General features: G+C 39.7%; 1 protein-coding gene across 3 annotated transcripts in view; it reads right to left on the bottom strand.

The window, feature by feature from the left end:
• The window catches only part of STAU2 (staufen double-stranded RNA binding protein 2), a 172,991-nt gene that overhangs the window by 61,331 nt on the left and 97,844 nt on the right, over positions 1–13,816 (bottom strand). For 2 of the 3 annotated variants that reach the window (XM_082479188.1, XM_082479189.1), the window contains exon 13: positions 1,914–2,027. The exons of the other annotated variant lie outside the window; for it this stretch is intronic. In XM_082479188.1, coding sequence (XP_082335314.1) covers positions 1,914–2,027 — 114 coding nt within the window. The remainder of the gene's footprint in view (positions 1–1,913; positions 2,028–13,816) is intronic. 3 annotated transcript variants of the gene reach the window in all.

The raw sequence follows: 13,816 nt of genomic DNA on the forward strand, positions 1-13,816 counted from the left end.
ATACCAGCAAGCAGTAGCATGTGTCTTCCCCAGAAAGTGGAATTCCTTCTATATTTAGGAAGGGGATGAGCAGAACTTTGCTACTCCTGACCAGTATGTGGATCTATTTTGTTACCCAGTGGCTGGCACTTGGCTTTTAGGTGGTTATTTTCTTTTGCTCTCAGCTCAGATGAAATCTTTGCACAAGTGATGTCGATTCAGTAATGCAACACCCACCCCATCAAAATATTTTTCTTTCCTTTTTAAGAACACTGTGGAAAATTACATAACTAAACCCAATGATGAACATTTTTTAAACTTCAAATTGAAGCAAGATTAGGAAATTCTAGCTTCGTAATGGCCCAAGCAAACTTAATTCTACCCCTTTGAGTACATGCTATGATATAAGCTTTATCCATGTGATTTTTTGCATTTTTTTTTCCTCCCAGAAGAATGTCCTGTTTAGAGCACTGAATGGGTACACTTGGGGATCAAACGAATGCTGCACATAATCTGGAATTTCCTAATTTCTAGGTGCTTGACTTTGCAGGCTCAATAACACTTTGTCATTTAGATGTCTTAAATATATAATTATTCAGATGGCTTAAATGTGCTTTTTGCTTACAAAGTCTTTTTTCTGTTTACATATCATACTCTAGCCTAAATAAATGCTAAGACAAAGGCCACGCTGGCTGGTAGCCCAGAATGTAGTTGTTACCAAATTGACAGGGACCACCTTAAACTCATTGAAATGTCTAAATATTGTATTTGAGTTATAACTAAATTTTAAAAGGCGATCTTTACTGCAAGAAAAATGGAGCGACTTTAGAACAGCATAAACAAGTTGCTGGATGAAATGAGAACTGAATGGATTATGTCTGTCGAAGTATGGTCTGACTTACCACAGCTCTCCGTTACTGTAAAACACCAAACACTTGAGGACAGGAAGTATCCTCATGTCACCGTGTAAATAACTAATGGGCTTAGTTTATGTTAACAACTAACTTAGAAACTGCCAACAAAAAAAACCCCACCAACCTAAAATATGGCTAAGAGTGTCCGAACCTTTTCCCCAAAAGTAACTAATTCTCATCATTCTTAGGGTGCTTTTTCCTTAGAGAATCTTACATAGAGTCTGATACAATGTACGGTAAATGTGAACACAGTACAATTTAAAGATGGCCTGTGAAGGCAAATAAAAATGGTACTTTTCCCAAGCTACTTAAGATCTGAAAGGTGCAAGGTTTGGTTTAAAGTTTTCTTCTACTTGTTTCCTTTTTGCTTTTAAAACTTTGGGAGTATCAAAGTCTTGTCTTGCTTTCATACAGAAGCGTGTTGGGAGGACAAGAAGACCAGAATGGAAGTCCCCCTCAGTTCCCATCTGAAGCAGCAGGGTGATGAGGGACTGAGATTCTTTTTTCTCCTGGCTTTTCGCCAGAAGCTTGAATTAAACATTTTAAGAACAGCCAAACAAAATGTGAGTTTTACACAGCCTGATTAAAATTCCCTTTCCCCTCTCAAATGCCAGTTTCTTGTGACAGATGATGGCTAGAGATGATGGCTTCACCTCCGCTTTTCCAGCTACCCATAATCTTCTAGTAAAAATAGCACAGACAAGACCTGATACATACATCAAATTAAACAAAACCTTTGCAGAAACATCCAATCTGCCTTTAAAACCAAAGCAAGCTCTTCAGACTTTCCTAATACGTCTTAAAAATATGTAAAAGGCAACATAGTTTTGTCTCCTTTTCGGGTCACTCTGTGTAGATCTAATCAGAATTTTACTCCGGCAAGGTAGGCAAATCCCAGGGACAAGAACATGCCATACGAAAAGCACAAGATGTGGTGAAATTTAAAATTTACTAATGCTGACATTCTGGCCTTACTAGATATTAATAAAATTACAAGAGTGTGGGGTGAAGGTATTATACCTGGTCATGGCTGGCTTCAATGGAGCTTCCGATACCTTGGAAAGTCATCTGCACAGGAGACAGTGTCAAACAGGTCATACACTCTTTGCCATTTTGTCTATCACTGTAGTGTACCTATAACAGAATAACATACGTAATCTGCTAAACACCAGGTTTGTACAAGGGAGTCACGCTAAAATACTGTCCCTTTTCAACAAGTTTGTAAGAAGAATTCCAAACATTTACATTGAATTCATCTTTAATATAAAAAAAAAAGGAGTGTGTAAAATATTCTAGGTAGCCACATACTGAACTGGGGCCAAATTTTCTGGCATGTCTGTTGGGCAGTTTTTGAAGTGATGTGTTCTTCAGTTTCTGAGACCTTTGAGACTAAATTCAAGATGTTGCATCTATACAAATATAAGAATCTAGTTTCAAGTTATAGTTTCCAGCCTAGATGTCGTTTTTAACAGCATTTTGTAGCTTAAGTTATAAAACATCCACGTAAATCATTATACCTCCCAAACCTTGGCGATAATAATTCAAATTTTTGAATTGTAATTCCATTTCTACTAAAATCCACTAACCCTTTTGACATGGCTAATGTTGCATAGTTGAACGTGATTTCCTAATTAAATCAAAATGACACATAAAATGGAGAAGAATTCACATTCTTCTTGAGATGTCTAGGCTATTCTTTTCTAAGAGTAACTCATTCCCTATGGATGTCAAGATGTGTATGTTGAACCTGAATCTTGCATGAAATACAGAGGAAGATAGTGCTTCTACTTGAATTATTTTCCTTGTCTTCGGGCTCCCTTCAGATAGTGCTTCAATCCCCTAAAGAAAGGATGGATTTTAATATGTTGAGACAAAATGAAATTAAATGTTGCCAGTGTTTCATTATTAAGAACAGGTTGCCACTCGTGCTGAATTGTTGAAATATTACAGTTCTCTGCGTAGCTCCTGGCTTCTAGACAGGCAGATCAAGCACTTTGTTCTACAGGAGAGGTGGAATTTAGTTTATGGTGGTAATTTACATTGGCTATGTGACCCCTGTCAGAAATGGAAAGAGAGATCAGCTCTGCTGGAGACAGACCTTTTATGTTAGTATCTATTTACAGCCGTATAGCTCTCAGGCAAAAGTTACATGATAAAGCCTCATCTTGATAGTTAGGCTACAAAATTAAACTATATTATTTCTGAAGACAACTAGGAACCATATTAGAGTTATTCCTGTGGAAATGATTTAGTGACGTATACGATACCTAATTGTACACCATGCATATTAAATCCCCTGCGCCTAACTCTTCTTTGCCACAGCTGCAAATTGGGAATACTTCAGCTGAAGCAAAACCAGTACAAAACTGGCCGAGTGAGGGGAAAACCAAGTCGGTGCCGTATTTCAGAATTACTTCACTGACAACACATCAAAACAGTTTTGCCGTGGCCAGAAGTAAGATACAGAACGCAAAATTCTCGCACTGTGTCTAGAAATACTGATTTCACTCAGCCCTTTAGAGCTTTCTGGATTATCCCTGTCTCTCTTCCTCTCAACCCCCACAATATGTGCCTACTAAATTGCTTGTGGCTTTCTGCCAGAAAAGCCATACTACTTACTTAGAAACCACAAGAGGCCCCTTCGCATATACAATGGTTTAACTTTGATTAATTGAAAGAGGTATGAAGGTATGAAATTTGGCTTGCAAATATAAACCAAAGTTCTTTAAATGTCAGGGACTACTGTTATGACAAGGACTTATCAAGCTTCCACAACTGTGGTATCTGGTTGCAAGCTAGAGATTCTGCTGAGTATGTGTTGTGGGAATGCGACGTGGAGAAATGGGGCAGAAAAGCTCAAGAGGACGATTCTGTACTGCAAACACGACATAGCAAAAGGGGCAAAATCTGGGGACCGAGCAAAGTACATGTCAGAGCGCGTACGAAGAAATGGAAAAATGGCACTTTCTGAACTGCATAGCATGTTTGTAGGCTGATTTTTAATGAGAATAGTATGAATAAGGTTACACTTCACTAATGTTCGCTGGAATAAAGCAAGGTTAACAAGCTGAAAGAACGATATCCAGAGGAGAAATTTATGATTAGTATTACATGACTCTATTATCTTCAGTAGCAGATTTGATCCACACCTCCTTTAGAGTCCCACATTGAAATGCAATAAACTCAGAATTTTTGTATCTTTCTAAGCTTAACTTTCCCACTGGAATTTCATGATGCACTTTTGGCCTCGTCTGAACGTATCAAGGCCATTACTTTGTAATTTCTTAGACAGCAGTCCTCTAATTATCTCTTGCCCAGTTGAACCAAAAGAAACACTTTCTATGGACATGTTAATGATATGACTAGTGATATAAAAAACCCCAAAAGACTGGACTTTGAATGGGGGGCAGAATAAAACTTTGTCCTTTCATCAAATCTCTCTAGTCTACAGATTTGTGCAGTCAGCAAAAAAATTCAGATTTCTTCTACATTTGGCATGCGTATGTGCAATTTCCCAGTAATCCTGTTTTGTTATTTATCAGTCCAGCTGCTACATTCTCAAACACACTATTTTATTCCTTTCTTCTTCAAATTTGATCTCTGATCCACAGTTCAGGGAGGTTTTGTCAACCCAGAGTGCTAGGTATTTACCTATTTGAGCAGAATGTCCAAAATAGGCACGCAGAAAGAAATGATGGTAGGCAAATAGTTATCAAATAGTCTGAATAGCAGCAGATACCTCTAGGTTTTCGGCCAGCCCTATGTTGCAAATATTCCAGTTTATATGTCCACACTACTATGACTAATTTTGGGAGGAACCTGAATGTCAATAAAACTTGTTTAAGAATATCATGTCATCTAAGGCAGGGGAACATGAAGGCACAGCAAACACTTGCTTCTGTACCTGCGACCAAGGAGTGGTGACTGAAGACCGGCCAAGTGCTCCGGCGGTGATTACGTGGCCATTATTGAGATTCACGATGACATTCTAAGTTCCTCAGTGCCTTAAGGGTCAAGAGTGCTGAACTACAGCTCATCTCCACAATAACTCTGTTAGGCAGGTAAGGACATTTTGCGGACAGACGTTAAACGACATATCCAAATTCACTTGGCACTGGCAGGAGTGAATGGCAGTACTGGGACTATAACCCATCATTAAGGCCTCTGACCTAAGAGGTCATTTTCCCTTTCTGTATATCATGGAGGTTATAATAACAGAGTTATGAAAATAATTACTATCTATGTCCAGGACCTAATTTTCAGGCTTCAATTTTTTGTAATTAAGGGACACTCACAAATTAGCTCAGTGCATTTTAAGGATGAAACAGCAATGAAATTTCACTCATTAAAATCCAGAATGTTTTATTTGGATAAAATATAAGCAGAGCTTTTCTAGAACAGCATTAGGATCTGTTTAGAAAATAATGGCCAGCACACGGATGTCTGTAGTGAGGGTTGTGCAAGTTTCTGAGTAAAACGCAACACTCCAGCCTCAGACTATTATGAGCGATTTTCAGGTAATTCTCCTCCAAGGTATGTCTACACAGCACAAAGCAGTGCCACAACAACAAGATCCTGGCAATAACTCTAAATGAGCCTGCTCATTTATTGGAAAAAAGCATACAACACTGCTAGCTTTTCTCCTGGGTAACTGCATACGTGAAGTACCTGAGCGAAATCATGTATAACCAGCTTCGGAATCCCAAACACAGCACTCCGCTGCGCTGCCTGGGCAGGGCACGAAGCCTCCGCGCGTAAAACGCAAAGTGCATCCCCAGCAGCAAAATAATGAAATAAATTCTAGAAGTAATTTTTTCCACAAGCACACGCCACGGATTTACTCGTACGCGTACGCCTTCATGTCCGATATTCTCACGGGACGCAACTGTATATCGTTTTCACGGATTGCTTCAGTCAGGAACAAGCTGCGTGGGATGGGTATGTATGGAGGGGTACTACAGACTGGCGCATGTATATAGAAATGTATGTGAAGGTCTGAAACCATTTGACAACGATGTTGAAATTTGGCCCTTGTTTTTAATATTTTGAATTACTGAAGAGATGCAAATATTTTGATGGACATTTATAGCTTCACATAAAGGAAGCTATAAGATGAATGTTTGCAATGCTACAAGTGAATGTGGAATGGCATAGACAAAATTCTCAACCTTCTATGTTATTTTATAAAGGAAAAACTAAATTACACTTCATAAAACCGCATAAGAAATTACATTTAAGGTTACTTCTATCATAACGCTGCTCCAAAAGCCGGAAATTTCCCATTTCTTTCGCATTTATATACAGATGTCTCTTGAATCTAGCTTTACTATATAGAATACCCTTCCCTATGTGCAAACGTTCTGATAGAAACTGTAAAAAAAACTGCAGGCTTTGTCTTGCAATAAGCTACTTTAACACACTGGATCAATATGCCATTTCAGATAATGGCCATAGTTAATCTGCATAAATTATTCTGTAAATACAACGCCCTAACTTCAAGCACAGGGCAGTCTGCTGCTCTTCAGTGGGCACTTCTGCATTTGAACATCCGTCCTTCTGCATGAACAAGGGCTACGGTTTACTGATTCACAACTGAGGAAGGTGAGCGACCTGTTATATCACCACACAGTAGTTAAGTTTAACCATACTATATTAAACAACTGCTAGAAACGAGCTAACTGTGCCTTAACAAGAGACTGAGGGGAGCAAAAATAAAGGCTACTATTTTCACACACTGTCGCTTAGATGTTCACAGTTTGAAACACAACTTCTGTCTGGCCAAACGCTTTCTTTCGTGAACATTTATTAACTTAAAAAAATAATATGAATTACCAAAAGAAAGAAGTCATCTGTGACACTGGAGTTCATGTTTCCAAACCAAAAACTACTCTGAGTCAAAGCATCAGCAGGAGTCTTAGAATGCGAGACAGAAATAAACTAGGTAATAAAATGCCATTATGTTCAGCAATGCACAAATCTTCTGGATTGACAAGCCCGGACTATTTTGTTAGAACAAAGGATGGTATTCCTTTAAATCTGCCCCTTAAAGGGACAGCACCCAATTTACTCCTGAATTTACAGAATAACTTCCAAGATTTTACATAGGTTGCTCTGGATTTACAGTGACAAGCAAACCAGAATGGGCTCAAAAATCAGATGTTAAAATAGCAATTCTGACTTGAACAAGAGTCTCATGAAACATTTTTCTTCCTTTAGCTTCCTAGTGAAATGCTTGTCTTTTCCATATTGGTCTATTATCTTCCTCTTTCTGTTGCTCATCTACTTAGTCATGTCATCTACTAAAAAAAAATAATTAAACAATCCTGTTTGTTTGTGCTCAAACTCTGTTTCATGCATATTTATTGGTGAAGAAATACTCCTGGTGAGAAAATAAATTGAATCTACTTGCTCATTTCAACCATTTTCTCAAAGCCAATATTAGGAGCTTTCACTGTATAGTGTTCTAGTACTTCAAAGGGTGAATCCTTGTATTATGCCCAGAGCTTTCCTAACAAAGAATAGATTGGTCTCTTCAGAAACGGAGCAGCACGAGAGAGATTCTGAATACCGCTTTGCGTTCTTACTACCTGCTTTACAATTCCAGATATTTTATTTGTGAAAGTAGAATAGGAATCCAGAAAAAAAAAAAAAAACAAAAAATAAAACTGGGGAGAAATCCTCATCGTATGAACAGTGTCTTTTACGAAAAGCTGAAGTATAGCTACAAAAAGCAAGACTGAGATGAAAAAAATTATCCCAGACGAAAAAATAAGACATATAATAAAAAAAAAAATTCAAAAAAATCAGAAAAAAAGCATTGATTCAAACTGTTTCCTGCAATGCTGGAGTTCCTTGATGTAGTGCGATTACTAAATATAGTATTTTACTAATCTCAGCAGGGAGCTGGCTAACTGCATGCCCGTCAGATGTTTTTAATGGTCACCCCCTGTGGAACAAATCTAAGGAGTCCATGAAAAACACCCACATTTAAAAAAGCCCCCTTGCTAGATCATTAAGGAAAGATAAAGGCCTGTACATTCGGATGTGATATATAACACAATCATTGTGTCAAGAAAACATATGTTTGATTAGCGCGCCTCAGGTTCATTAATCGCCGTGTCTGCTTCACAGCAGTGGGCAAAGTTTCCACCGTAGCTACTGCACAGAAGGGTAAAGACACTCGGTAGCCTAAAGACTGACAGCTCAGCAGTAAATCTTGAGCCAGTCCAACATGCTCCTCTCTTACAGGGCTCGAATAGCAGCTGTATCATAGTCTTAAATCTTCATTGAAATACAGTCCTAGGGTTTAGACTAAGAAATAAGGCCATTACTGCACCGTCAATTGGCAACAAGCAGCGGACTAAAGGCATTGTCACAGGTTACTGCGGTGGCATTTTACGTTCCTGAGTACAGTCAGGCAGGCACTTGACATCTATAAAAACGCGTGAGGTACGAATAAGAGCGAGAAAACTTACTTGATACAGTTCCCAAAGAGCATATACAAAATATCTGCTAAACGCAAAAAACAAGTTTATCGTCTGAGCCACAGAAGCTTGTACGTCCTTTTTTTCATGCTTTTCAGATACCCTCTGAATTCAGAGTTCCCGATTCAGTGATGCAGGAGAGCTGGAAAGTTTGGCCATAAATTGTGCTCAGTCAAGCAAGGGAGACCCAGCTCCACCCTACCCCTGGATGTGATGTTTGGTTCTAATTAAGAGAAAATTAGCTAACACCGCTGCTGCCGCAGCAGCGTACAGGATAATCAGTACAGTAAGGTGCTCACTGTTTGCCTTCCATCTGTTAAACCTTAACCCAAGTATGTAATTATAAAGACTGTTCCTGTGGAGCCCATGCAAAGCGAGCAACCATATTCTCAGTGGCTGGGATTCAAGGGTGCAGAGGGACCTGTTTGTCTGATCGGGAAGCTGAAATCAGGAGATGGGACATGGCTTTCTATAAGAAAAACACACTTAGGTTGAAGAGTATCGTGTTACCCTGTTCACTTCCTCTATTCTATAACTAAGACGTGTATCATTTTGTAGACATAGCAGAGAGTAGTTTAACTACAGTGATCTAAAACATTGAATACAATCCCCTAAAAAATGAGTAAGAAAAACATGATTTAAAAAAATAATAATTATTCAGACATTAAAACACCACAAAGCACTACAAAATAATGCAAATTATACCTGACTTTTTTTTTTTTTTTTCAGAAACAACGTGTCTGTCTCTGATCCATTCACCCATAATTATTTGGGTAAATACTGTATTTTCAGGGAGAGGAGTTGAAATTAATTTTATAATTTACAGTCAAAGGAAATACGAAAACCTGGCAACCCTGGGATCTCCCGTTTTCATCACGTGGCCTAACAAAAGAAGGGAGGTGAGGGAATTTGTGTTCTGCTAATAAAGTACACAGAGGACGAGCACAGTAGGGAGCATCTGTGGAGGAGCCCATGTCTCGGGTGTCATCCTGAACAACTGACTAAAGGGAGAGAGGAACTTGGTTAGTTTGGAGAGAGAAAATAGTTTGGGTTTAAAATCACTTTCTAGCAAAAGCATCAATGGAAATATGTTTTCACGTACGTTCTTTTTTCATTACGAAGGTTGTCACTGGAGTGAAGAGCGAAGCAAGCATTAACTATTCTCCGTTTACAAACTGCGTGTGAAAGCCCCAAACGCCGCATCAATGAAGAGGGAACAGGATCGCTGTGAAATTGTGAGTACAAAACTGGCTGCCCGAGTTTGCTGAAAGTCTGATGCTGATACAGACGCTGCTTTTGTGCACTAACCCAGATACAGGGCAGTATGCAGAAAGAACTACCCTTCTTTAATTAAAACAAGAAACAATCGTTTCACTTCTAAAAATCATCCAGCTTCACTGCGTTCCCAATTCTGAATGAGACTGATGGAGATAACAGCCAAAAAAAACCCACGAAAGCCTCAGCTTCAAGTCACAGTGAGAGGAATAAACTTTAACTCGACTCTTTTCTCCTTCTTCACTGTTTCTTAGTGCTTCTCTTTTTAAGGGTTTTTGCTCGAGAGCTGAGTTCCCTTATTATAATTAAAGCTAAACCCCAGTCTGCTATGAATTCACCATCACACCTTCACATTTTTGCCAGCTGAAACTTCCAGTCTTTCAAAGTTTTGGCTGTATTCCAAGCCAAGGTCTGTAGCTAAGTTATCAAGTCACCTTAGGATTTACTTAGAAAGATTTTGGCAGGGAACGCGGCCGGGTGCTTTTAGTGCCGACTGCAGTATTTTGAGAGATCCTGACAGCTTTTAAACTTTCTCATACATAAACCCCCTGAATTCTAAAATTGGTTATGAAAATATAATTCAAGTTTTTTCCATGGACCAAGTTACGTGCAGGGATATGTGGGAGGATTTTAATGGTTATTTGCAAGATTCCAAGGAGAAAAGCTAAAATGTTACCAAGGTGACATCCACACCACACCTGGGGACCCACGTGACACCATTAGCCACTTATTCTCAATTTACCTTCTTTCCTTTTACAAACTGAAACAAAAAAGAAGCACCTGGCTGTTTCTGGAGGCAAGAAGAGCAAAACTCCGGTAGCACTTGGATAAAGGGCTTTCTTCCTTGTAAGAGGGAGAGAGGTAACAATGGCCAGAACAGAAGAAATCTAGTTGAGACAGATTTCTGGCCAGAAGCCACGTAGTTGGAGACCTCATGTCAGAAAATTTACTGCCCCTTGTAGCTAGACTTGCATTTGTTTTCCTAATTCTGCATGCTCTTAAATTAATACAGAAACACTCTTCCCGCAGCGAATATTACCTCCTGCGGCATGCTCTGGTGAATTAACATGCCAGGTTTCCAAACTTACAGATCTTTCCTTAGAGAAACTGATACGAGAATGATTCTTATGGCTATCTTGTTGCAGGATGACTACCACTATTTTGACTTCCTTTGAGGTCAAAAATAAGGTAGTACGGACTACATGGTTTATAGTCAGCAGAAACATTTCTGAAATAAATGGAAACTAATAAAACCACTTCTTGTAGATCTACTCTGGGTCACTGCCATCAACTATGGTACTGCCTACCTTCTCTCTGAAGTTAGTTGATTAAAAAAACCTTATAAAACAGAATGGAATGAAGTCCAGGTGCTTTGATTTTTAAATGAAGCTTTCTCAAGAACAATTCTTGCTACCAACCTGTTCTGTTTTCTCTCGCCCTCTATTTCACATTCCCAACATGTTTTCTTACTTTTGGCTAGTCGTGTATAAATTAGGGTTTGGAGACCTTGAAGCCCTTACCTACATAACACAGCCATTTGACTTCAAGTTGATTTTCAGTGTAGTAGGACACCTGCAAGTTTCTGGGGGCCAGGTAAGGACTCTCAGTGAACAGGTTGCCCGGTGGCGTGCAAATCACAGATGCCCCTAGAATTATCAATAAAATCCTGACTGACCCTCTGCCTTGCTTGGAGGAAAATTCTTTCCTTGTTAATCTCTATTACCTTTGCAGCAAAGATAGCAGCTGTCTTGAATAAACGGGGAAGTTCTGTAGCAAATAACCTGATAAAAAAGTGTAAGTTTTCTTCAGAGCACAGAGACAGTAAGTCCACATGGATAAAAGGAGTTCTCCTGTTTCCTGAGCTCTGCCCAGTGGTACTCAACTGTAAAGGTGCCAGTAAAGTGTAGAAAGCTGTACTGGTTTAGGCTGGGATGGAGCTAACTTTCTTCAGAGCAGCTTGTATGGTGCTATGTTTTGGATTTGTGACCAAAACAGCGTTGTTAGCACACCTATGTTTTAGCCATTGCTGAGCAGTGCTCACACACCATGAAGGCCTTTTCCGCTTCTCACACCACCCTTCCAGCAAGCAGGCTGGGGGTGGGCAAGAAGGTGGGAGGGGACATGGCTGGGAGAGCTGTCAACAAGTTCTGACAGCAAATTTAACATCGGTCAAAGAGAAAGAGATCTGAGGTACAAGCAGGGTTGGGATTCACAAACCTTCGCAAACTCAGGCGGGACGGAGGCGAAGGTCACCCACCATCCTTTCCTTGGGAAGTCAGGCGCCAGTTCTGTGGTGCTGCGCTCGTTAGCAGCCACAGCTAAATCTGAGAGAGACCAGGAACCGGTCACAGCACAGCCTAAGCTATGACCAACGGCTGTTTTACACACTACGCCAAGCCTGAAGAAACCAGAGTTGCCCCTTTTTTGCACTTTCTGCCAGTGGCTGCATCCTTCAGCGAAAGCAGTGAGCAGACGCCGAGGAAGGTACCATTATCACTCACACCCAGAATGACTACCCACAGCACGTGAGGACGTGTCTGCACCAGACAACACAGTACAGGGCAGAAGTCTCAAAGGTATGACTGACTTCGGGCAACGAGTTCACAGCATGGGGCAACAGCCCAAACTTGCAAAACACTATGTAGTATGCAGCGTAGAAGTGAACTGGAAGTCAGGTACCTAATCTGCACAGGTGATTATGAAAATCCCACAAAGCATCTGCGTTTTTAGATGATTTTACACCTCTAAATGACTTGCTATTAGCATCCATAGTGCCTGCAGCAACTTTGAAGATGGTATTTAGGTGTTTTTTAAAGTTTGACCTGCTCCAAGAAACCTGCAATTACATACAGATCAGACCAAAACTATAGCTCTTTCCTTGAAATTCACTGAGGGATGAATCTCCCTGAAATTTTCCTCACCTATGTATCTCAGTAGTGAGATCTAAGCACTCCTAGACTGATTTCCAAATCCAACCTCCAACAAAGCAAAACGAGTGTTTGTTTTGTTTAAAGCCACTGTAGAGAAAGGTTTAAGCTCAGTGCCAACCTTTGGACAAAGTGCAGAAATTTAGTTTAGGCCCACCTCTGCCAACAATTCAAACCCATGTGCTGAAATGTATGTGTCCCAAGTAAACCTGACTCTAGAGCATCCAGCAGGACTCCTCCTGTGTGTGCAGTCACTCAGAAATGTAGGCCTGTGCTACTGATTGGGGAAATGAGAAACATTTAGAAACACCCAACAAGAAAACATTTAAATCTATCAATGCATAAAATGAAACAGTTAACCGCTAAACAAACGTGGAGGGGAAAAAAAGGAAAAGATATAAATTGTGTAACCGTTGCCATCAAAGGAATACATCACATCGAAACTATATTCTTTGTGAGGTTTTATTATGTAGCCACTACGGAGAAAAAGTTAAGATCTCTAAGTCCTGCCAGTGCAGCAAGCCAAGCACGGCTGCAGCCACGCACCAGGACTGACTGAGGGCGCTCAATCGCGGCTTTTTAAATTTTACGATCTTTGCTTCATGCAAACTCCCAGGGGAATTTCCTACCGGACTACCTGCAGCTCAGTAAAACCTGGAGGCTCAAACTATTCGTCTGTAAACAGCTTCTCTAAATGTTTCCATTTGAGCAAGCTCTCTGAATAACTTACTGCACTTAAACAGTCAGCAAAAATAACTGTAACTTTCCTCATCTAGTTACAGAACAATGGCCAAAATACCAAATAGTCACTTAAAAATAACGATTTCACCAAAGCTGAATTTTCCTTTAAACAATCTGTGGGCAAAGTCTGCAAAACAATTAACTGGTAGATCGTATTCATAAATATGAAGCAAGCACTAGAAATGCTTTATTCAAAGTATGTAAAGGCTTGCTTGAAGTATTTGTGTTTTATCATCACTGGTAATTTGAAGCCCGAGCCTTGAAAATATCCAAGCTAAACACCTGTTTTTCTGTGACACTGAGCTGCTGTTTACGAATTACAAATATCTTTAGAATAATAAGCCATAAACCATAAAAATGTAGTTTTTTAGTACTTTTCCATACATTGGTCCCAATAACTCTTAATATTAAGGGCTTACAATAGAACATGGCTGAGATCATGTACAAACAGTTTAGAAGAATGTAAATTAAACAACCACATTTTAAAGATGTGTCC

This window comes from Vanellus vanellus, assembly GCF_965231255.1.
Source record: "Vanellus vanellus genome assembly, chromosome: 2".
In the NCBI taxonomy this organism is placed as follows: Eukaryota; Metazoa; Chordata; class Aves; order Charadriiformes; family Charadriidae; genus Vanellus; species Vanellus vanellus.